The sequence below is a fragment of the Falco cherrug genome, chromosome 4 (genome assembly GCF_023634085.1).
Source record: "Falco cherrug isolate bFalChe1 chromosome 4, bFalChe1.pri, whole genome shotgun sequence".
Taxonomy (NCBI): domain Eukaryota; kingdom Metazoa; phylum Chordata; class Aves; order Falconiformes; family Falconidae; genus Falco; species Falco cherrug.
This window is the reverse complement of record NC_073700.1, coordinates 72248520-72273730: the sequence shown is the minus strand read 5'-3', so window position 1 is coordinate 72273730 and position 25211 is coordinate 72248520. Positions and strand designations below refer to the sequence as shown.

The 25211-nt window shown below is 36.9% G+C and overlaps 1 protein-coding gene across 1 annotated transcript; it reads right to left on the bottom strand.

Moving 5' to 3' along the window:
* Positions 1 to 800: 800 nt before the first annotated feature.
* On the bottom strand, positions 801 to 24897 carry NSUN6 (NOP2/Sun RNA methyltransferase 6). The gene is made up of 12 exons (XM_055708414.1): positions 24108 to 24897; positions 21323 to 21430; positions 20401 to 20556; positions 18644 to 18723; positions 17336 to 17445; positions 14670 to 14823; positions 13106 to 13187; positions 10130 to 10249; positions 7681 to 7825; positions 5690 to 5838; positions 4628 to 4753; positions 801 to 1691 (listed from the first exon to the last, which is right to left on the bottom strand). Exons 2-12 carry the CDS (start codon positions 21395 to 21397, stop codon positions 1479 to 1481), a joined length of 1410 nt encoding a protein of 469 aa, XP_055564389.1. The 5' UTR covers positions 21398 to 21430; positions 24108 to 24897; the 3' UTR covers positions 801 to 1478.
* Between the last annotated feature and the right edge of the window lie 314 nt (positions 24898 to 25211).

Genomic DNA, 25211 nt, shown 5'->3' with positions numbered 1-25211 from the left:
TGAGTAGTAAAGAATTTCATCTTCCTGTACTGCTAGGATAGGCCCCATAAAGGATGTACTAGTCAATCTTGGCAGAACAGATAAAGGGACATTTGTTTTATTTAAGAACAGTAGAAAACATACGGTATCAAAGCATCTATAGCAAAGGTAAGTAAACAGCCAGACTACTGAGAAACAGAATTGTATAGGTTGCTGTGATTGCAAGGAAATGCAAAAGCACTTCGAAGAATATAAAGACAAATTATAAAAGAAGTATCACTTCTCTAAATCCAAACAAATAGTTATGTGGAAAAGATAGACATTTTTCAAATAATACTTCTAAAAACTGGAAATTCATGACTGAGAGGAAAACCACACACACAGAGATGTCACTTTACGTCTTTAAATTGTACTTACTTTTCCCTCTCATGTTAAGTGTTACGATCAGTTCCAGCAATACTGAGAAAAGAGAATACTGGAACTGAGGCAGAATTTTCAAATACATCTAACACCTTTAAGAAATTTAGATTATTAAAACTCTGAGCAGTGTATTAAGGCAGTTCTCATTAGCATGCTTTCCCAGTTTCGATTTTCATATTACTTTAGCTGGTGATGCTTTCTAACCAATAAAGCATTAATATTCTTAGTTGTTTGAAAGGTGATTTGCAACTTTTCAGATGGTATTATGCATTGTTTTCTGTCTTCTAATATATTAATCACAAGTGTAGCCCCTTCTGTTGCAAATGTTTGATTTTAAAATTGTCACTTGTCAGCCAGTCCAATAGGCTATTTCAGAACCAATACAGTTTATGCATGGGAAGTTTGATGTTGAAACATTATTTATTTACATTCCCAGAGTGAGATGGTTTAATATATTCATGCTGCTATAAAAGACATGCTACAAAGCCTAATCGTATTTTGTGTATATACTATGTGTACAGAGAATCTTGCTTGTATTAAAATAAAAGAGAAATGAGGTTCTAAGTATCAATTTATAAAACAGTTCTTTGTAAAACGTTACAGTATTTCGTGAAGCACTATTTAATGAAACATGTAAGTATTGGTAAACTTTCATAGAAACTACCTTTTCCAGAATTCATTATAACAGTTCCCATCTATTTCTGTTTGTATTTCATAAAGTAGCTTACTTCGCCTCCCAGAGAAACCCTGTTCCTCTGCTTGCTGCACTACAGAAGCCACTCACGTGGGGAAAGGTAGAACAGACAGCGGTATGAATGAATGTAGTTGCCATTCACGCACTGGCCTGATGCAAATGCAAAAGCAAATGGAGACTTAAATATGATGCTGCCCTCCCCCCAAACATGACTTTCTTCAACCTGTGGCTCTTTCCCAGCAGAACAGCTGGCAGATTTTATTGCTGCCATAGCAACCCTGCGTCAGCCCGTTGGCTTGGCAACATTGCAGCGGTAAGGAACACACTTCACGTCTGAGCTGTTCTTAGGCTCAGAGGTATTTCTTCAGGTTGCATTCCTAAATGCTTATTTACTGTTTGATTTAATAAATTTTGCAATAAAAAATCCTATACAGTCCTTATTCGCCAGTGAAATCAGATCATCCTCCCTGGAATCTTGCAAAGAATTAATATCCATTTCTTGCAATGTCACAGCAGATGGATCAAATCTCTGCAGCAGCCTCAACTGATCAAGTGACAGTCCGGCTCCCCTCATGCCTTCTCCTCCAATGTGAGGTTCCTTTTTAAGTAACAAAGGAAAGCAAATTATTGCATTAATAAAGTTAAATGCCCTAAATTTATTCCACCAAGTGTATGCAGAGCTGCCTAACTCTTGACATGGAGAAGCTGAGTTTATATCATCCACACCAGGGGCGGATTTCCAAGTCACACGCCCCTTCCTTTCTTGCCTTCATCTGGCCAATAGGTATGCGAGCATATAGACAAGGTCCAAAGTACCACGAGGAGGTGGTGGTGCACCTAACCCACTTCAGCCCAGTGGTTTAGAGTGCTTATTGCATACAGCTAGGCAGGTCTAAACTCATTACTCAAAAGGACTGAAACATCACAAGAAAGCTGTTAATCACCACGCAGTAAGAAGGCCTAAAGGTTTTAGGGTGCCACTTCTAAATGATTCAGGACTTCTCTGTGCTAATAGCTGTGAGTTAAGTCAAAAATGGTGATTCTGTAGCCAGTTACTGATACACTCAGTAACAATAGTAGAAACGCCTGTATTCTTCACCTTAATAAAACTTAAGCTGGAGAAACTGAAAGCCCAAGTCCACAATACTGCCTGAAGAGGCATCATTCTGGAATACGATGCAGCAGAAAAATCTGAGCTTCAGATTTTCTGCCGTGTAATTAGACTAACAGGTAAATTGGGACGACCGTTAAATATGTATATGAGGCAGAGAAAGAAAGAAAGGAACAGTTTTGGTATCTGAATTCAGGAGATTACATTCGGCATGAAAATCCTGGAGAGGAGAAGAACTTAAAATCACGGCCCTTTTCTCAGCATTTCTTGTAAGTAGCCTTGAGTGCTTTTTATTGATGACACTGATTTCTGAAAAAAAAACCCTAATTAGCTGGATTGGTCTTTCAATGCATTCAGTAAGGAGATAGAACAAAATGTGCAAAAGCTGGCTTTGCAATATCAAAAATGGATCTCCTTTGTAAATCTAGTCTAGTGAAGTCTATAATGCAGCCTGTCTATAGCAGAGATTTTTTTTGAGCTGTCACACTTTGCTAATACATGAGCTCACCCAGTCAGCACGTGATGAGAGTTAGTTGCTTAGCCACATACTGTGTGCTGTAAAGCTGGGCAGCCAAGAGGTTGCACCATGATTCTTCTCTTCCTTTCCCTCAGCAGGATTTCAGTGCTTTCCCAGTAAGAGACAAAAAGAGATGTCCATTGCAAACAGAAAAAGTAACATACAACGGGAGACAAGGGTAGCGACTCAAAGTAATGTAATAGAAGGATGGAAAGGTAAAAGTCTTGGGAAAATGGCATTATGCAGGATCAACTGACTTGCTCGAAGACAGAAAAAAATTTTCGTCTACCTTTTCCTTTTTCCTTCCAGTTAAAGTGATACACAGTATCTCTTGTGTAAACCCCTAAGGGGAAGTAAGTCTGCACTGACAGAAGGATCAGCTGCCATGCGCTAACCTCCACCTATGGGATCAATGTCTATGGCTCCAGCTCCCATTTTTCCCTTATCCGGCACGATTCCAGGATCTGTTCCCAAACTGAGAAAATGGGAGACAGCAGACTGGGTATATAAAGAGGGTCCACAGAGAGACTAAAGAATGTGGGAAAGACATAAAGGAATGGGAGGTAAATTGACTTAGACGCCCGTTTCCTGTTCATTGGAAAAGTTGACCTTAGTTTACACTACTGAGGAGCTGGTTGTAAGATACTATAAACTCTCTGTGCATGAACAGTGCAGTGTCACCGCATTAGAAATATACTATACACAAAAGCTTAATTTTTACAGATACGGCATTTGTATGTGAAAACTAGTGCTTTATTCAAGGCTCATATTACTGGTGAGAGCAAGTCTATTAAACCAGAATTAATCCTGCGTTTGAGTTAGTGGGGCTTGTGTTTTCCTTTGTCATGCTATTGAGTACAATTTGTATGTTGTTGGGTGAAATGTATAATCTCAGTTGAAACAGCTGGAACTGAAAAATTCCCAGCAAATGGATGGTGAGAAAACAGGCAGAAGAACCCTGACATACAGATCTTTTACGAAAAGCTTCGGTTCTGTTAAGTCTTTCCCAGCCTTCATATAATTTCCATTGTACACCTATTGTATATGTTTTTAATATCAGTTAAAAAATGGCTTAAACTTAAGACAGATACAAGTCATCACAGAATGTATAGATAAGCTCAACAGGTATCAGGGTTAGACTTCTCCTCAGAGCCATGATGATAAACAACTAACCCACCCAGCTCATCATATCAACAAAGAGGAAGAGAGACACATATGATATGATGATAAACTCTCTCAAGGTACTAATAAAGGTAATATATTTTTGAAATATATGCAGTATAGATAAAAAATTATAGTATCTCCCTATATATTTCCTCCTCCCAGATATCTTAATGGTAGACACTGACTCCAGAGAAGACAAGGTACATTCTAGGGACACTGAGCCTGAAATAAATTTGTTCTCTCATTCCTATACATAATGCAAAAATAGCTCCCATACACATAAATTCCTCCTTCCTCAAAACACAAGGTTCTTTCCATTTATCTCCCGTCCTTTATGCAAGTATTCATTACTTTAGTGGCATTAATGAAATTTTTTTCACCTCTCCTGTGAATATGCAAAAAAAGAAAATAAAATATATGCGTTACAGAACAACTGCAAGAGAAATTTTAACCTGTCTGAACTATTTTTTGTCCCTCCTGTGTTGTAAGTGACTGTTGTACAAATCAAAACAATCACAGTACACAGTCAGAAGCTACTTAACAGTCCCTAAATGAAGCTCAATTAAATGTGAAAATACATTTAAAAGAGCCTCAGAAATCCTTGTGTTATTTCTATCCACAGCAGTTAAAACTGTCTGCAGTGAAAAAGTAGGTGATTTATTGATAGTAAATGTAGCGTGTAACTTTACAGTGCCAAAACAAGCTCACTGGATTATGTGAAGTACCCTAAAAATACTATTACCTGTGGCTGAAGCTGGAGGCATGGAAAAGTTTTCAGGGCCCAAGCAACTTGCTCCTCGTTTTCAGAGAGTGTAATTGTACATGTACTATATACTAAAACACCTCCTGGCTTTAGCAATTGCACTGCCTGCAGGGAGAAATAAACAACGATTCAGCTTATTTTTAAATGCAAAATCTTTTATACTGAGCAACATTAACCAAGAAACCATTAAGCTATGATATTAAAACTTGGCACTTAATTAAACTCATATCTTTCCAAGATAGACATTAGGATACTAATTCTTTTCTGGGAATACAGTAAAGGATCCCATGGATTAGAAAGATTCTTCTTCCCAAATCAGCATTATAGCTCATACAGTTTATTAATACCATTGAGATAATTTACCTCGTAAGATCTGTTATTTGTACAGCTTTGCATATCCCAGACAGATTAGTCAGATTAGTTCAGTTTTCGCGACCTGCTGCCAACCATGGGATACACAATATTTTTATCAGTGATATTAGATGTCAACTGTTTCCACATATTTGGCACGGAAGCTCTATCTGTGCCACTTTTCAAGCAGTGGTTCACTTTGAATACATATATTTCAGATTTAGACAAGTTTCATGAAATCTTACCTTTCAGCATCAGCCCCAGCACACTCCTACTAGCGTGAAAAGCTGTAATATGGCCTCCTGGCTTTGTACTCCATCTCGTACCCCACAGGGTACCTCACAGCACCACTGCCTGGGAGTTCTAGGCAGTGAACTTAACAAGAGTCTGTGCTGCTGCAAAGACCCTTGTGATTATTATAAATTAAAACTGATTAAACTGAAGGAACAAAATAACACATACAAAGGTTTTCATTTACTATAGCTTACGTACACCTTTCCCACGGTCCAGTAAATTGATTTCACCTAGCAACAGATATGGTGGAGCTGAGAGGTTAACTGAATCCTAACGCTTCTTTACTTAACTGCTGAAAAGGCAGAGAAAATAAGGCACCATTTTTCAGTATGAAATTTTATGCTGCAAAAGCATTTATGTTCAATTTAGGTTCTCTGCTCAATGATTAATACATACCACAGTGAAAAGCTTGCGCTGTAGTGGCTGGTAAGAGGTCACTTCCTTTAAAGTCGAGGAATAAGCCATGTTTGGTCTCTGTCCCATCCCACTACATGGAGCATCAAGAAGAATTCGATCAAATGACTCTGGTAAGAATGGAGGTCCTTCTGTAAAAAGCAGTTAGTAATGTAAAATGTGGGGGTTTCTTTCCTTGAGACTTCACCATAGATAACGACAAGCTGTTACTGCTTCCTTGACATAAAACATTTATGTTCTGTAGATATTGTCTGCAAAAGTCATCTCAGCTAGAGGCAAGTCTCAGCACTGCTGGTGGTAGATTTCATCTCCTGGAAAACTGAAGGTTTGGTTCTGTGAGCTCAAATAATACATGATCCCTTTAGGCAATAGTATTTTTTAACCTTAATTTAATAATCTGAAAGTAAAATGTAAAAGTACTCAAACAAAAATGTTAGAATATGATTGGCCAGAGGTGCTGGGTACAGCATTGTACATATAAGCTGTAATTAACCACAGTCAGCTCGTAACTGAACCAAGTGTGCAGGTCTTTACTGGGAGAAGCCTGTAGTTAAGCATTAAGACTGCCTTAAATAATAATTGGACTGTCTATATAATAACTGTTTCTTGTGACGCATATGTATCTGTAGGAAATAAAGCACTTTATAATAATATGAAATACTACAAGTTCTAATGCATGACACATGCTGCCTTCACAGCAGAACGCTTCAGTAAACAAGGATAGTGAAGACGACAACAATTTCTCCATGTTACCTGGATAGATGAGGAAATATGTAACTTCTGTAGGCAGAGCCTATCCTTTCATCTGAATCCCGCTGGCTCAACAGCCCAAAAGTTGCTATCGCTTTAGTGTTAGAGAGATGACTCGGCTCAGCATCAGCAAGACAATAGTGGCTCCATATATGTATCTGTGAGTAACCAATGAGGAAGAGAGCCATATATATGCTTTACCTCCTTTTCTCCTCTTCCTCAAATATTCAAGATAAGTCACAAGCGAAAACGAGTGACTTTACTGCTACCTAGCTTGTTCCAGCACTACAAAATGAGTCTATCTGATTCATCTACCTCTGGTCTATTACTACAACATTCAAAATATGTCATGTCTTGCAGGGATATACCAAAAAGCCTTCATGATCTCTCAGTATTAGAGCTAGTTCTTGTTCATCTGTGTAAGTGCTACATAGCACCTACAATATTTTATGTTCATGGTAGGCCTATTGAGAAAGTACCTTTATTCCTCCAAAGCAGGAATAACTGCAAGGCATAGGGAAAAGGAAGGTGAATTATGCAACCTGATTCCTACTCAGGCTAACCAGTGACTGGGATAAAAAAGAGTGAGAAAGAACAGCATACTTTGCACAACAAACTAAAAATAATCAAGACGGCAGATTATGTTTAAATCATTCCATCATGGGAACAGAACCAGTATCATAAATACAGCACTTCAGAAAAGCAAATGAAATTAACTTAAAATAATACACTGTGCTTCTATAGAACTTTCCCCTGAACAGCTGAACAAACATAACTGAACTAAACCTTGCAGCACTCCTGGGAGTTAGGTATTAATAACCCCATTTTAGAGATGAGGATTCTGAGGCAGAAAACCCAAGCAATTCTGCAAAAATATTTTTTTCCTGAGACTAAGTCAAACAATTTGGAATATGGGGTTAAACGTTATCATAAAAGAAGTTTTAGGGTTTCTTCAGTCTTTGATATTATCTGGGAAAGGAATGCATTGCCTGTGAGCATATTAGGTTGTGATAAGGACAGATAGTTTGAGGTTTTTATTTGCTTGGTGGAGAAGCTGATAATCACAAAAGACTAGAAAGTAAAAGAGCGTTCACAGAGCTGAAGCAAGTAGGTATCTGCCAAGATCTCAAGGACTTGTAGACCTGTAGCAGATTTAACACTATTGGTGCAAAACATTACAATTTTCTTCTAAACACTACTACTACCCAAGATGTTTACTCTACCTTGTTCATCCCCTTTCTTCTCAAATGAAAGCGCCTTTGTTCCATCATAGCAAAAGGCCTTAACGCAATTCAACTGTAGCAATTCAGCATTCTGCTTAATCTTTTTGACCTTGTTAGCGATCTTGTCCATGGCTATTACTTCACCCTGAAAAGGAAGCAAAGTTTTTATTGAAAGCATAGGAATTAAATGGATGCGCAGTTCCTGCTTTCCTCCTTGCCCCATGAGCACTGTAATGAATGAAGCTTAGTTTTCCCTACGTCATTTTGTTATTCTTAAATCCACATTCCAGTAGTCCTTGTTCAACCATATTTTCTGTGATACCTGCATTAGGATATATACTAGTCGGAAGCTGTGTGCACTCTGCCCAGCACTAGCTGCTTGGCACAGTCATTCCCTAAGGGACCCTAAAATGTCTGGCTTCTGGCAAGTGGGGTTTTTGTTTGTTTCTTTTTTTTGTTGTTTTGAACTGGTTTACTGATCACTAAGTTAGGTAAAAATGTAATCATCTGAAGGAGGGTAGAAGTTACAAGTACATCTTAAAATAGGTCAACAGGTTTTAAATTTGCATGGAGATGGTAGGAAACAGGATCACACACAGCTCTGTCCTGAGGAAATGAGGCCCACAGCGACACTCTGGCTTGCTCAGACTTGTAATGTCCTGTTACACTTGCAGCAGTTCTCACTCACTTTACTTTTGGAAATACTGTAAATACTAGAATAGATTTAGACGTGGGGGAAGGGGAATCACACATTATTCCTTTTCTGAAAGAATAAGAGTTCTTTTCCTGTCCCACGATAAATCAAAACAGTCACACACCCCTACCTGCTAGGTGAAATCTGTAAGTGCAAACAGTAGTATCAGTAAAATCTAGAACATTAATACTATCTTAAAAAAAAACCCAACAGAAAAAAAGACAAAAAAACTCTACTAGCCTTGCTATAGCAAACAGAACCTGCTGAGAAAACATGGCAATGTTTTCCTACTTGGTGATGGCTCTCTAGAGGCTTATGGAAGGGTAACATGACTAAGGTAGTTAAAAAAACCAAAAAAAAAAAACCCCAAAAAAATCAAAAAAAGATTGATTCAAATATTTTGAAATGTTAATGATTTAACATACTGTGTATAGAAAATTAGTACAGAAAAGCTGTGAATGGAACTTAAGAACCAAAAAGCAATGCAAATTTACTAATGCATTTTCTCCATATCTTAAAATGAAATCCTGTACTTAGTCAAATTTCAACATCTGTATTCTTAATCTTCACCACTTCAGCTGGAGGTAACTACAATCAAAATATCTAAAATGACTAAGGAGAAAAACAGTTATGCAAAGTTACACAAAATGTATGTACACGGATGGAAGGAGTGTAGATGTAAATGAATCCATGACAGAAATACATGCTTTTACAGACTTTCTCTATTTATCACACTGAAATTCTTGACTGGAAGCTTTATAAATCTATCTAAAAAATGTCTAATGACTGTCTAATGCATGGAAGAAACACTTCAATAAGCAAACCATCAAAGAGCTGAATACATGTATTTTCTAAATACATTCACATCATTAGCCACCGTAATTCCCATTAATGCACAACCATCGAAGTACTGTATAATGTAACTGCAAAATTTCTAAATAATCTGATATATTCTAATAACCCTATTCCAATGACCACATTAGCACCTCACAAAATTTTTAGAGGAAACATTGCACACTTTTCCCCTCTCTGCCAGAAAAGAGTAACCTGCATTTCAGTCTTTCATTTTGCATGTAACAGTTTAATATATGCAAATTGTTATTCCTGTACCCACATTCTTTTTTGGTTTGTGTGTGATTTTGCTTTGTCTTTCTCTAAATACTATTTTTGCTTCTTCTGATATTGCTACTTTCTCATGAGATATTTTTTGGTTTTGTGACCTTCTACCTTAGAATGACAAATTCAGACTAGAAATTCAGTCTAAAATCATATCTGTATTGCATAATTGATAATTTTTACTTAGAAGTTAATTGGATTAGAAACTTTTTAATAAATTTTTGTACAGCCTGTTGTGCATTCTTTTAGCACATAGTAGTAACCCCTGATTTCCATATATTCTCATTTTCATGAACCCAGCATATTCCTGCGTAACTTTGCCTTGCATGTTACCAATTCTTCCATTACAAGTAAATTAGTAACATTTAAAAAGTGAAGTCAAACATATTTCAACAGGCCAATTTGCAGCAAATAAGGTCTTAAATGTGATGGTGACTATTTGATAAAGACAGTCTGTGCCTATTTCAGTAACTCTGATGTGTAGCAAAATATATTGGTAAGCAGAATGTTCAAAATATTAATTGTTTGCTATTGTAAATTATCTGTGCACCCTGACGGCTAAGTGACGTGAGCTGCACAAATGAACAGTGATCAGGCTTTCCTCACTGAGACAGAAAATTCTCGATGACTTTCTCTTACCTGGTCATGCATTAATGTTGCAAGATGGGTTGTTTTTCCTCCAGGTGCAGCACACATATCTAGAATTCTCTCTCCTGGTTGAGGGTTTAAAATATGGCTCACAACCACAGAAGGCAAGTTCTGTCATAAAAACAAATATGGGAGAATTCAAACCTTATATCCTGCATTAAGGAATGACAAACTCATTGAAACAAAAATTGATTCAGCAGTGAAGCTAACTATGACATTGCTGTCAGTTCCTTAACAAAAAATGAAGTATTTGGATTATATAAAAGAGACAGTATAGGTCAGAAGTCTCCAGTGGCTCCTTTTTTATTTAAAGTAATATACGAGTATCTATGACTGAAGTTAAGGGGTCATGACTACGGACACTACAGTGCTAGAAATCAAAATAGAACAAGTTGATACTATCACAGACACAGAGCAGCTCTGTACATTACAACTATCTTATATTGACCTGTTTATTGGAACATTTACTATATGAACATATTGGTGTAGTATAGCAATGAACAGTAAGATCAATAGGCAGGAGTTTAAACTTGCTGAATTGAAGTACCAAGAAGCTGAACTGTGCAATTAATCGTATAAACAGAACAGATGGACTGAAGAGAAATAATATGCAATAATTGTGCACAGTATTGCATCTTATGCAATATGGAAATACTCTGAAAGATTCTCTTCTAACTTGGTTCAACACAAAGGTATAGAATCCTTTTAAAATTGTCTTTACTACATGTTGTCTTTGGTTAGCAGTTTCAAGTTCCACACAATCATCATAAAATGGTTTGGGTTGGAAGGGACCTTAAAGATCACCTAGTTCCACACACCCCCGCCATGGGCAGGGACACCTTCCACTAGCCCGGGTTGCTCAAAGCCCCATCCAGCCTGGCCTTGAACACTTCCAGGGATGGGGCATCCACAGCTTTCTGGGCAACCATTTCCAGTGTTCACAGTTATGAATTTCTTTCTAATACCTAATCTAAACCTACCCTCTTTCAGGTTAAAGCTGTTCCCTCCTGTCCTAGCACTACCTCACCTTGTAAAAGGTCCCTCTCCAGCTGGCTTGTAGGCCGCCTACACTGGAAAGCTGCTGTAAGGTGTCCCCAGAGTGTTCTCTTCTCCAGGCTGAACAATCTCAACTCTCTCAGCCTGTCTTCACAGGAAAGGTGCTTCAGCCCCCTGATCATCTTCATGGCCCTCCTCTGGACTTGCTCCAACAGGTTCATGTCCCTCTTATGCTGAGGGCCCCAGAGGTGAATGCACTACTTCCATGCCACGGCGTTCAAAAAAAATGCATGTTAATTCATCTCACACATGGCAAGTTCAACTCAAAAAAGCCAGGCTTGAAGGGCTGTGATCAGTGGCACAAAGTCCAGCTGAAGGCCAGTCTGTAGTGGTATGCCCCAGGTGGGTCACTGGCAGAGTGCACTCTAAGTAAGTTTCAAGAGGATATAAAACTGGAAAGAGTGATTGATAAACTGGAAGGTTGTGCTGCCATTCAAAGGGACCTTGACAGGCTGGGGAAATGGAGAAACAGAAATCTCATGGAGCTCAACAAAACGAAACAATAACTCCTGCACCTGGTGCACCCCATGCACCAGTACAGGCTGGGTCTGACTGACTAGAAGGCAGCTTTGGAGGGAAGGCCCTGGAGATCCTGATGGACAAGAAGTTGAGTATGATCTAAATTCTCATGTGAACCAGTCTCTTAAATAACCTGCCTCTCTAACAATTCTGTTCGCTGAAAGTAAGTACCAGAGTACTGCTGAATCAAGGAAGTATAGGCCTCTCCTTTACTACAGACCATGAGACAATATATTGTTTGATAACGTACCCTTTCCCCACAGTGTTTATGGTGATTTAAAAATATTAAGATTAATTACAAACAGAATATATGCATAAAAATAACTCATCTGCTGGACTGACTCTTCTGACAAAAGAAATAGTGACTAAGAAAATTCACTGTAATAAAGGACTTACTGTCTGAGTGATAGTTATACAAATCAAATGAGGAGATAACTCAGAATTTCAGAGCAAATCTCTGAGCAAGGGCTTATTTGAGATAAAATTTACATTCCCTTTAAAGATTAAAATAACTTTTTTTTTTTGAAGGCTGGACAGCTTGATTTTGTTTTAAAACCTGTTTCTAAATCATCATATTTATATCAAAAAAATGCAATAACATTGTTGGCATACTAAGTGTCTTGGAGATCTAACTGAGGTATTCACTTTGTGTCGGCAAACTGAAATCAATAATTTTACCTGATCTAGGAAAATTAGAAAGTTCCATGCTTTGATCAGCCCATGTTTCAACGTAGCACAAGTGGCCAGTTGTCATGCCTGAGTATTGCTTTTAATTAGTCTTATTGAGAGGGAAAAGGAGTGTAAGTATCATAAATATAAAATACGTGAAAGGAAAAGTTAGTTTGAAATAAGTTCTAAAATTCTACACTAAAAACTACACAAAAATTTATCATTCTTTGGAAGCTGTGCAGTTTCATGGTAAGAGGCAGTGAAAGCTGTGTGCTGTAAGATTTTTCATACTTTTTTTTTTTCAGGTGGATTTTTTTTCATTAGGCCTAAAAATATAAGGATTTTCTCTTCAACTCTGTCAACCTAATATTTTGAGATTATTATCTACAGAAGTACGTACCCTAAAAGAGGCTCACATTTCAGAGTTCATAGGCAGAGTCCAAAATCTAAAAGTTCTATGCAAAGCATCTGTACAAAAACAATTTCTAAGTTTTTAAGTTGAAGTCTCTTAAATCCCTTTGAAGTCCCTTACTGTATATCAAACACAGTATGATTAAACCCCCTACATGTAGATACTGACTTCATTCTAAATGATTTGTTTTCTTTAAAGAGTTAATTAGATGCCTTAACACGCAATGAATACATAAAGTATTAATCTGTGCTTAGAGGATATTCATTATTCTGCAAATAGTACAGACTTTAATTTTTTGTAACAAAACATACCTGTAAAAATAAATGACTAGGTAGCACGTTGTCAAACGAAGGACTAAGGTAGACTGGCTCTATCATTCGTACGCCCATCCCACTGAAGAACATGAAAAAAAATATTTCAACTACACAGATTTATAATTTTTAACAGTATTCCATTAAAATCATTATGCTTAAAAATTGAAACTTGAAACAATATTCTCACAAAAATGAAAGCACTTACACATAAACTAAAAAATATTTTTACAATTTTGTAATTATATTCTTTGAAATTACATCATTAAGTTGGGAAAACCATAACAAAAAATGTAATATATTATAAATTGGAAATATCTCTAAAAATTGCATAAAGCAAATTTATCTTTTTTTTCTACACAATACAAACTGAGATCTAATCCAAGTCTTGATAATGTAAAGAAATGCATAAAACCAGATTTAAATATGTTAATTTCAGACCATAACCGCTTTTGGTAGCCATGTATGCACTAGGGCACTGGCATATGATTTCCTACTTAGACCTTCCTCTGAGATTTCAGTCAAATAACTAAAGGAATTCTATTTCAAAAGCCTTACAGGAACATTGATTTACCTGCAAAGCAAAGGTTTGAACTTCGAAGCAACCTAAAAAAACTCCCTTTAAATATGGATGAAGTTCTGACACAGATTTCATTAAGACAAATGTACAGGGAAATGGACAACAATTTGCGTTGTTATACTGCCATTCCATGTCATCAACTCAACAGGTATATCCTACCACTGCTACTATATTTAAGCTCTAATAAATCAGAAATCCTCTGACAATGTAATATTTTTTACTAGATCTTTTGTAGTTTGTTCTCAGGATATAAAATCTAGGTCATTAATTTGACATCCATGCTCTTCTACACTGCTTTTTATATGTGTTTTAGCTGACAGAAGAACAGCAAACCATATGCTTTGGCAACAAAACAGAAAAGCAAGTAATTGTGAAATAGAAAACTCCCTTGGCAAATGGTATTATTTTTTTTAAGGTATCTGACCATATGTTCTGTCCTCTGCTCCACCCCCACCCCTTATAAATATTTTTAGGAGATGGAGAAATCGACAAGGCTGCACTTCTGTTCCATCCAAATAGGAAAGTGGTACAGAACAATTTACCCAAAATGCAATTTTGCCACAGTAAGAATGACTGTCACTTCTGTTTGTTCTATATTATTGAAGTCATAAGCTAAACATAAATCCTGAAAAGGCTCCCATTTACCTCCTCCTACCTTTCAAGTAAACTGTTATCTGGGTATCACTATGAAACTAAATGTTGAGTCTGCTAATACTTACTGTAGTACTTTAATCATAATTGCCATCACATTGCCACTTCGTTAGTTGTGAAGTTACAGAAGACTTCAAGCAGGAGGCATGATTTATTATATTTCCAGAAACTAACCCTTCTCAAAAAGTACTGGAAATCCCAACATGCAACACAGGTCTCAGTGAAAGCCATCTTGTGGTTTCACATAGGGTACAGAACATTTTAGAATCTTCCCATCTTCTTCCCTTTACAAAGTCACAGACTGCAGGTATATATTGCAGACTATAGACTTACTTCAGTGGGCCACTTGAGCTAAAGATTTCACTGCGACTCAGTTCTGAAATCCCATTTCCAAGGAAAACTTTGACTCCTTCAAATTCTTTGGCTCCTCTTTTACATTTCCCTTCAATATCTGAATAAACTGAGACCAGATCTCCAGCTCTCATAACTGTGCAAAGAAGAACATAAATTTTGCGATTAATATTATACTTGGCAAGACAGTAGTAACCAAATAATTCATGATTTTCAGTAGGCTACTTCAACTTCTAAATCATAGCAGACTTTAAACTTTCTTGATGTCATCAAATAAAAAGATCAACTGATACTAGGCTTGAAAGTGTACATGGTGAATGATGGCTACCAAATGACTAGAGCTATTGGGAGACACAAGGTTACAAATCAGACAGCGTGTCTTGTTTTTTAAGAGGCTAGACAAATCTTCACTTAATCTATTTTATCACTACATGATCACTCGTAAGTTTCAAGTACACTCTTCAGGATTCAGTCCCCTGGGTGTACTCCAAGCACACAAGTACATGAAACATCATTGGTTCATGTTTACCGTACAAAGACATTAATACTGTTTGTCTAATGACCTCTCAATAGCTAGGTAGAACATAGCTATAGCTGCTTTTCTCTTAACTATTGCTTTGATACAATTATTATATATTCTTGCTGAAACAATTTTCCTGGTGTGGCTTTCTTCCCTGTAAGGCAACAGCTGATCTAAATAATACTCCAAAAGTGCTGGCTGAAAAATATGCTTAAAAATAAAGGCCTCCACTGACACCAATAATATTTTTTTTCAAAATTACATCTCTGATGTGTCTGACTGGGTGGAGCAGCCAGAAGATATGACAAGTAAGACTAATGATAGTTCAGCTTCCCAAGAATTCTTTGAATTGTATTGAGGATTTTTTTCCATTTTCAAGTGGCATTCTGAATATGCACAAGTGTCCTGGAATTCTTAAATGGTAGTATCTGTTGAGCAGCCACTAAACATTTATTTTTTTCCATAGATTCTATTTACAGAATGTGAGACAAAAATGACAATTGTTTGCTTAAACTTCACTGAACAAAAACTTGAAGCAATTTAACTCTTCCATCAAGTATATCTGCCAATGACTTTTTGCAGTACTCAAACACAGAAGATTTTATTTTGCTCTCTGCTGTCAATTATCCTTTCAAAATGCATTAATACTGTGTACATTTCTTAAGCTTTTTGTAGCTTATATTGGCATTCCATAAACATAAGGCTTAGTTTGATTAGTTAAATTGAAGTCAAAGCCCCCTCATAATTAGTTTACCCTCATTTGGGTTGTAAGTTCAGTGATTAAATATGTGTTCTTGCCATACTCTTTTTTTTTTTTTTTCCCCCTAGTTAGACCATCTGTGCTTAATACAGCCTTATATTTAGCCTCAAGTGGGTAGCCTGCTCTTTTATTTTCCTATCTTCAATTCCCCTGCAGTGTTCCTAAAGTTTTACAGTATCTTTTCTTTGAATTGATGTTGCATGCATAATTACATGCAGCAATTATGATAAATCATTAGTTGACTCAAAGAAGGATTTGAATATTTATGAGGTTGTCTAAATAAGCAATTTCAACAACTGCCACGGCAATATACTTATTTCATTATCAAGTCATAGATTGAAAAACATTCCTGTTCAGTGAATTGGACTTAAGCACATGCTTAGAACTTCTTGAAGGTTTTTTCTGAAAGGCAATGAAGTTAAGTGGCTACATAAATGCTCTCCTGACTCACTTTGTTTAATAATAAGAACCATGATGATTAGTAGATTTCATCACAATAGAATAAGATGAATCATCCAAAATTATACTAATTTCACATAAAGTTTATTTGAGAGTTAAATAAAAAATAAATAGGCTGCTGAACACTAAAGATGTATATGTAGACATTTTATCTTTTCTCACAGGCATTGAAACAAATTTCCATTTCTTATGAATCTGACATTAAAACTGAAGATTTTTCTCTTCAATAGAGCAAAAACTTTTTACTAGATCTGTCATACACAAACAATATCACATGAATTGCCAATGGATCAAAAAAAGAACCAGTTTTTTAGATCTGTAACTTAGAGACTGACAAGATCATGAAGGTAAGTGCCTTTGTGACTGAATAAAGAAATAGCATATCTGGAAATAGTGTTTATTAAATAATCAACATCCATCAAGTTACCATCCAGATATATCTGTTGTGGCACTCCTTTTGTTCTTTTTTTATTATTATTTTGACAAGACCCGAAAGCTGCAGACTTCTGTGGTTTATTCTACATATTAAAATGTACAGTATTCAGTAGTTAAAACCTGGCTTTTAAAGCGTTTTTTTCTTTGAACATGCTGTTTAAAAAGATTTTCAAAGGCAAAAAAGAAACTGAAAACCTTGAGAACTAATACTTCAGCTAGGAATTATATACGGAAAAAGGAATTTAAAACACGCCAGGTGAGAAATAATTACATATAATTTATTACAAGTATAATGCAAACATAGTGAAAAACTTTAAAATATAGTTGTAATTTATGGTAAATATATATAACATTAATTTCAGCTCTGAATAGAAAAAAAAAGTCACTAGTCACTATTTAGTGCAAATTGTCATCAAGGACTGACTTTTTTTGTCCTCTTTACAACTTTACTGTGTGTATTTAGAGAACTCTTACATCTTGAGGTCGATATGATTCCAGGGACATAAACATGCGCTCCTCGAAGTACTGCGTATCCACAGTGAGCTCCAACAATGACTTCAGATGCATGCTTTTTTAAATCTCGCCTAAAAATACAAAACGTAGTCCAATTTTTTTAAAAGAACAGTATACTGAAAAAAAACAAATAGCCCCCAAGTAAACTCTAGTTCATAAATACTGTTTTCATCACAATATAATAGAAAAAATGGTTAACTATCATGTATTACACTTAAAAGATTTTAGTCCCAGAGGAATCAAAGGAAAGAGCCAAGAAGGAAACCAGTTCTCAAAATAAAGCAGATTCGGACACATTCTGCCACTATTATGAACCTGACACAGGAACACAAATAAATTATACTGGGATGGAGAAATAATCCTCTATCCATTCCTAGGCCAGATGATTATATAGTGATTTTTTTTTGTGTGTGTTTAACAGCTGCTAAATACTTCTGTAATAAATGTATAACCAGGTGCAAGGAACTTTGCCAGTAAGAACTGTGAAGAAGATAGTTATTCAACCCTATTAAAGTGTAAATATATTTGATTATAAAAAGAATAGAATGTTGAGGAAAAGATGCTACAAAAGAGAATTAAATGAATGAATGAAGAATAAATAAGAGCATGAAATGCTATTTTGAGTGTAGAGCATTCACATATTAGTACTATTTGTTAACGATTTCTATCTAATCATGATATAAACTGAATCTGAAGTATGTTAGTCTTCATTATGAATAATATACTTTAAAATGCCCATCAGTGAATTCAATAAAACAATGAAGAAATTCCATAGGGGTAGACACAGATGCAACATGGGAAATATCTAAACATATCTTAATTTTTAAGAACAGATAGTCATTTTGTAGGGCATAAAACTGATTTAGTAATCCTCTAAGCATCATTGATCTAGTCTCCCTAAGTCTTGCGCTGGACTTGATTCCAGTGGAATAAAAACCTGTATTTTGCTATAGTTCTATATTCCACTGCAAAAGTTTAGTTCTTCCATCTGCAACCTACCTAGCTTTCCAGGGAGGACGTACTTATCTTACATTTTCCCTATAAAATGTTAATCTCATAAATCAGGAGAGAACTCTCTCTATCTTTTCTTACATCTTTTGAAGACTAAAATTCTTGACTTGGTTAGGATATGGACTGTCCAATAAGTCTTAATATAAATGAAATTGTGCTTCATTTATAGAGAGTTAATTATCATAACTGTTTAACAAGGAATCTATAAGTAAAATATGTGTTATGATGGTTTAAGGCTAAAGACTGAAAATTTCAAACCTGGGTCCAATGACAGGAATTAATAAGATGTCCTGGAGTTTCGGATGCTCAAGAACTGGAACACATAGTTCTTTAAATTGCTGTTTCATTTAAAAAAAACCCAAAACATAATTATGAAGCGATAGTGAAAAACCTAATAATAAAGTAATTAGGCTGAAAACTATTTTTCTATTTATAATTTATAGTTGTAGAGACAAAAAAAGAAATTTAGTGAAAACAGTTAACAGAGGCTGGGAAATAGTGTGGAAGAAGACACTTCATATTAAAAATACTGGTGTAAAAGACTAAACATTTAATAAATTGAGAAATAACAAGGCCAGAAAGGGATCACCGAGAACTGACGTCAGGGACTGGGACAGCATTCAGACACTCATAACCCTCCCACAGATTTTTGCTTTCTTCTGGAAGAAGGTTGTGTCGAGTTCTCATCAGACCACAGTAACACCACCAGAGAAGCTGTGCGTTATCAGAAGGTTGATTCTGTGTTATCTTTTTGATGTTATTAATTATAAATCACTGTTTAACTCTACTGATGTGTTGTGTGTCTTACTTAATATGCCAGGTTGGCAGTATTTTTATCTTTCTTTTCAGCTTAACTTCGACTGGGTGCTGAGAGCCGAGTTGTGCATATAGTTGAAAAAAACAACAGCTTGGCATTTTGAAATTGTTCCTGGACTTCAAAAAGACAGTGTCTTCTCTCCTAAGCTTTCTAAAATATAACCTCAAAACATGCAAAACCATAAATTATTTTGTATCTGATAAAAAAGTATTTTCTCTTAAGAACGAAAACAATCCATGAGCATTCTTTTGTCAAAAACTTACGTAGTTTCCTTTTCCAATATAACCACACTAAAAAACCACAAAAAAATTACCAAAAGCGAGTCTTAATTCAGTTTTCAGTAAAGCATTTTCCCTTGAATCAAAATATCATACTGCAATACCCATTTCCAGATTTCTACAATCAAGCTAAAATTAGGATAACTCATTACCATTCCAGCCAGCAGAATACTGTCAACTCCTCTGCATCACAGAAACATCTTGGCTCCTGTCATGCAATAGCTCCCTGTACACCCACAAGCATTAATAATTTACTTAAAGAAGAACTGGATCTTTTTAGACAGAGTGAAGATCTAGGATAGAGTTTCAAAATAATCTACTTACACACAATGTCTTACATATTATCAGATAAATAAATGTTTAGTTAAGTAAAAATCCAGAAAATTATACAACTATTAAAAACAGGTTAAAAAAGAAAACAGAAGAACTGCAGGGCATAACTCTGGCTCCAGTTTGTAAAACACACATATTTTTCTCACTTTCCTAAACATTTTGTGCAATGAGACATACAGCCATTCTCCTTTGATCATTAATAAAAATGTTTTAAACACGCTGAACATGGCATACTGAACTAGAGTTTTTATCTCTTTCTACCATCTTCTCTAGACTTTTGATGCTTTTACAGTGTTTACTACAGTAGTACCCTAATCCTATCTAAGGTCTGAATCTTATGAAAAAGTTGGTTGTCTTCTCCCTTTGTTACTGCCTTTCTTAGAAGTATTAGATGAGGAATACTGCTAGACAATGAATTTTCATTTGACATTTAATGCTGACAGGAAATGAATATGATTGCATTAAATGTTAATACTAAAGGACATATATTAAGCTAAGGAATAGTTTCCAGTAATGAAAAGTTCTCATAATCAGGCAACAGATGAAATATCCTGTTACTTTTGCTGTAACAAAGAAATTGCACATACCTTCTGGATCTCTTCAAACAGCAATTTTTTCACATGTTTCACCGAGGCCAAGTGGGTATTAACTCTAACAGTTGTGAAAGCTGGTGGATGAGATAGATGCCTTAACAGAGATTGATATTTACTCTCCACTTCCTCTGTGCCTAAAGCAGTGATAAGCTGAAAGTGAAAGAAGATATTTTATATTAAAGACATTCACACAGCAGCCCCTTGCTCAGTGCAAAAAAAAAAAAAAAAAAAAAAAAAAAAGCATTGAATAAACGCGCTATAGAAATGGAGGAATATGGTTGTGTGGTGTGCAATAGTGAGGCATGTCTATGTCTGGAGGCCTAATTCCAGTGAAAACCTCAAAAATTTATTGAAAAGAACTTGTTGCAAAAACATTCATATTAGCAAGATCATTGTAAACAGGCTGCATAAGAGCATATGTACATATATATACATATAGAGCACAGTGATATCTATGATACTGTACAAAGAGCAGTCCTAAGGAGATAGAAGAGTAGATTCAAAACAATGAATTAAAAACTCTTATCCCAATATACGAAAACATCATTTATGTCTCCATTGGCATTAGGAATTCATAGATTGTCTATAGCATTTTTGGTTCTAAACTGGAGTAAGGGAGTATTTCTCATCAATATTACGTGGTTAATTCTCTGCAATCATTCTTCAGTGAGACCCAAAACCAAAATCTCAGATTTACTCTTAAGTTTAGTTTAAATATTTTTGTGTTACTTTGAGCCAACAGGCATAAAGAACAACTTTATATTTTAAATAGAACTATATATAAAAATCTGTGTCTAATATATTACAGTAAGGTATTGTCTTCATATTAAAGTCGCACAAAGTATTAAGTCAAAGGAATATTAACAGTTTAATTAGTGAGTATTTGTTGATGATTAGTAGCACCTATTTCACATACCTCATTATTTCTGAACACTTTGGTGAGATACTCTTCAACTTCACATTGGAAAGAGATTTTGGGGAAAAAAGACATCTTCCTTTAGTTTTTAAATCTGCTGGTAAAGAACTGAAAGAAGCAAAATATTTTCTTAACAGTTTTTGTCATATTATGTAAGTTTATAAATGTAACATAAGATGTACCCACAAACTAAGCTGCAGTTTCTGATTCTTCCGTTTTAATAATGCAATTTTGCTGTACTTAAAATTCCAAATATTGCTCAGGTTATGGCTGGAACAATACTGTTAATTACATTTCAGAATGTGCTCACTGACATGTTTAGCATTTGCCATCACATTACAATGAGAATACCAGCCATACCTTCCAAGGCTACTGTTATCAGTGTTTGAAATTTGATGAAAGCGTCACCACCTCTAAATCCTGTCCTGTTAAATCTCCCCTACCTATCCTTGGGGAGAACTTGTTGTTTAGTCCTAGAATTCACTCACAAAGGCTCCTCCCAGAATTTAGCTTTGACTCTTCCAAGTTCCATCTTTGAAATTCTTATTCTATTATGTCATCAGATCTGTTCATTTTTAGAAATAATCTTCTAATTTTTCCCTTTTTCTCAAGCTTAACTTCTTAGGTTTCCTCCATAGTTCAAATTGTTCAAACTCCATAACAGGGGGACACACGCATGACTGTTGACAAAGCTTTTTATTTTTTCCATATATACTTGAAAAATTAAAGGAGGGAGGACTATAAATAAGAGTTGTGTCTTGACATTAATTCACAGTGGGAACAGTGAGGCATTAATACAAGAGAAGCTCTGCTGATTCTTACTCAAAATCTTCAAGCTGTCTGGTGAAAGACTACATGGTTAAAAGCTACAATAAATTTTCAGATGTTGCCTTAATTCCTTCAGCAAAGCCCAGCTTTAAAGCCCCTATTGTAGCTCAGCGCTGATGCAGCTTCTATTCTTCGTAATTATTTTCTGTTTATTTTTCTCTGTTAGTAATAAAATACGGTTATTTTCCCAAGTTCTATCTACCCACCACTATATTGCCTCAATTTTGAAAGATTACATACACTTCAGTCTGAAATGAGACTTCCTAAAAATTTAATAGTTTATTTATACTAACTTACATGGAGGGAAAGTGAGAACACCTGTACCCATCACTGAGGTTTATTCAATCCATAACAAGGGAATTCGAATACTAACATACTACATTTTCATTGCATTAAACATACTTGGAGAAAATACGCGGGAGTTTGGTATTAATTCTATTTGACTAAAAGGCTATTTGTCACTTTTACTTATTTGTCACAAACTGCCTCAAAAATACCTTTTTTTGGTATTTCAGGTTCAGCTGAAGTTTTAATACTAAAAGAACATCATTTTGTGACTTAATTATTGAGCCCAGAGAAAGGCAGTTTTCAGTTTCACCTGTAGGAGTTTCAAAGCCTTATTCCCAACATTAGCAGCCTTTGAAAGAAAGAAACTGTAATGGAATTAATGAGCTTCTTTTTAGACTCTTAACAAAATACCTAAAATAATTTACCATGATATTTCTACTAAATCCAATAGTACTACAATAGTTAATACTACAACTGAAATTACTAAAGTTCAGTTTTAATAGTTCAGACAATGTGACATGCCTTTGAGCTGTTATCCTAGGATGCCTATGCTAAGGGTGGTGGGGGGGGGGGTACGCACCCAAAAACCCCACATATGGCTCACATTTGGAATTTTTTTCTTCAGAAGCATAATAAACTAGCATTTAAAAAAAAATCCCATACTTGTGAACTTTTTAAAGAGCTGGAAAGCTGAAAAGAACTAAGCAGATATTTGAAAATGGTAGAAATACGTGTTACTTATGAGCCCTGTAAGTTACTTTTGTTTAACATTATGAAGATATCTTTTGGGGATGTTAAATGGTTATTTTATGATCTCATGGTAATTATGATCTCATAATTAGAGTTACTTCTTCATGGAAAACCAACTACTGATCTGACAGCATGTTGGCAACAAGACTTGTTTCTACCTCGTTTTTAAAATGTGACTGACTACTACCATGAAACATGAGTCAGTAGGTGTTCAAAATCAAAAACCCTTGGTCGAAAACATTGCAAACAAATGACAGAACTGTAATGAAGTTCCCTAAACATATTATTAAAGGGAACCTAGTCCCATGATATGAATTAACAAGACAACTATGTCAACAAATAATGCAGAATCTCTACAGTTTGAAATTTCATACCAAACCAGAAAACTTGTATTACATTAGAAACCACTCCCCTTCTAAACAGGATGGCAAGTATACTACAATGCCTGCAATATAATAAGGACCAACAGAAAAGCAGGAATAAAACCAAGGAGATTTCACTTCTCCCCATATAGACAGGATAGATGTCACATAGAATCATGATGCCACATCTGTGCTATACCATACTTTAGGAAGTCAAGGAACACATAACAGAAGTTAAGACTTGACCCCGACTAGTTCATAGGGCCTGGTACAAAACATTGCTGCAGAAGAGCTGCTCTGTCATAGCAACCGTAAGGCATATGGACTCAACACATCCATTCAAACGATAAATACAAGAAAGCCACAAATTGTTAGTTCAGGAAGAGGAACAACACAAAAATGAAAAGCAATTCCTTGGTTAAAAAGAGCAGTCAGAAGAACCAAACCATTGTAAGCAGCCTGGAAATTTTAAAACCACTTTCAGAGCACACTCACACAACCTGCAGCTTCAGCCTGCACTCATGCCCTTTCAGTGGCCATTATCTCAGAAAAGATACCATGTAGCTTAGAGAGGTGCGGGGAAAGGTGATGACCTGCAGGGGGGGGATGGCTTTCCAATAAGGGAAGACCAAACAGCTTGCAATATTCCAGGCTGTGGAACACCGTTGAGCAGGGACAGGATAAAAGTTTGCAAATTTAGGTGTGGTGGGAAGGATGACGGAGACTGTATGTGCCTCTTCAGACACAACAGTCAAACTTCAAACAAACCAGCAGGAGGCAAGTTCAAAACCTGCAAGCGTTATTTCTTCTACCTGCTGTGCCGTACACCTTGCCCGAAGGAAGGCTTAAACTGACTTCAGAAGACAGCCCCTGCGGGAGCATCACCCCCTGTTCACTATCTCCTTATGGATCCCCCTCTGCCGCTGTCGGGAGCTACCGTGGGGACGCAATGCGGACCTGGCTTTGATCTACCACCGCACCTAAGGCAAAGGCAGCCAGCACCCAGAGAAGCCGGGCAACATTTAACTTTCCAACGACCTTTCCCCACCCCTTCCCACACGACGGAAAATTCAGTCGGCTCATTGCTGTGGGGAGCGGAATTCGGGGCTCCCCCCCCTTGCTGCCCCACCGGCCCCGCTATTGAAAGCGCCGGGGGTGGGGTGGGAAGGGGGCGGAGCTGTTGGCAGCCTCGCTGAGGCCTTGTGCAGCACCTCAAGCCAGGCCCAGGGGTATCCGAGAGGCGGCGCACCCCAGCGGGACACTTGCCCGCCGCCACCGCCCCACCGAGGGGACAGAGGCCCGGCCCCGGGACGCCACGAGAAGGGCGGGGCGCGCAGAGCCGGGCCCAGCCCCCTCCCGCGGCAGCGCGCGGACCCCGACACGCGGCCAGGCAGCCACCTACCGCCACGCCCCAGAGCTCTCCCACCCCCTCCGCGGCCGCGGCAGGAAGTCCCGCCTTTGAGGCCGCCACGGATTGGCCGGAGGACGACAGGGCGGTGCCGGCCTTGCCGTTACCATGGCAGCCAGGCACGCCGCGGCGGAGCCGGCAAGTGGCGGTGTGCTGCAGCGCTCTGCCGCGGGAAGGGCGGCTGCGGGCCTGGCCCACAAGCGGAGAGCCGCCAGCGCGGCCTGCGCAAGCAGCACCCTTAGCACCCCTGCCG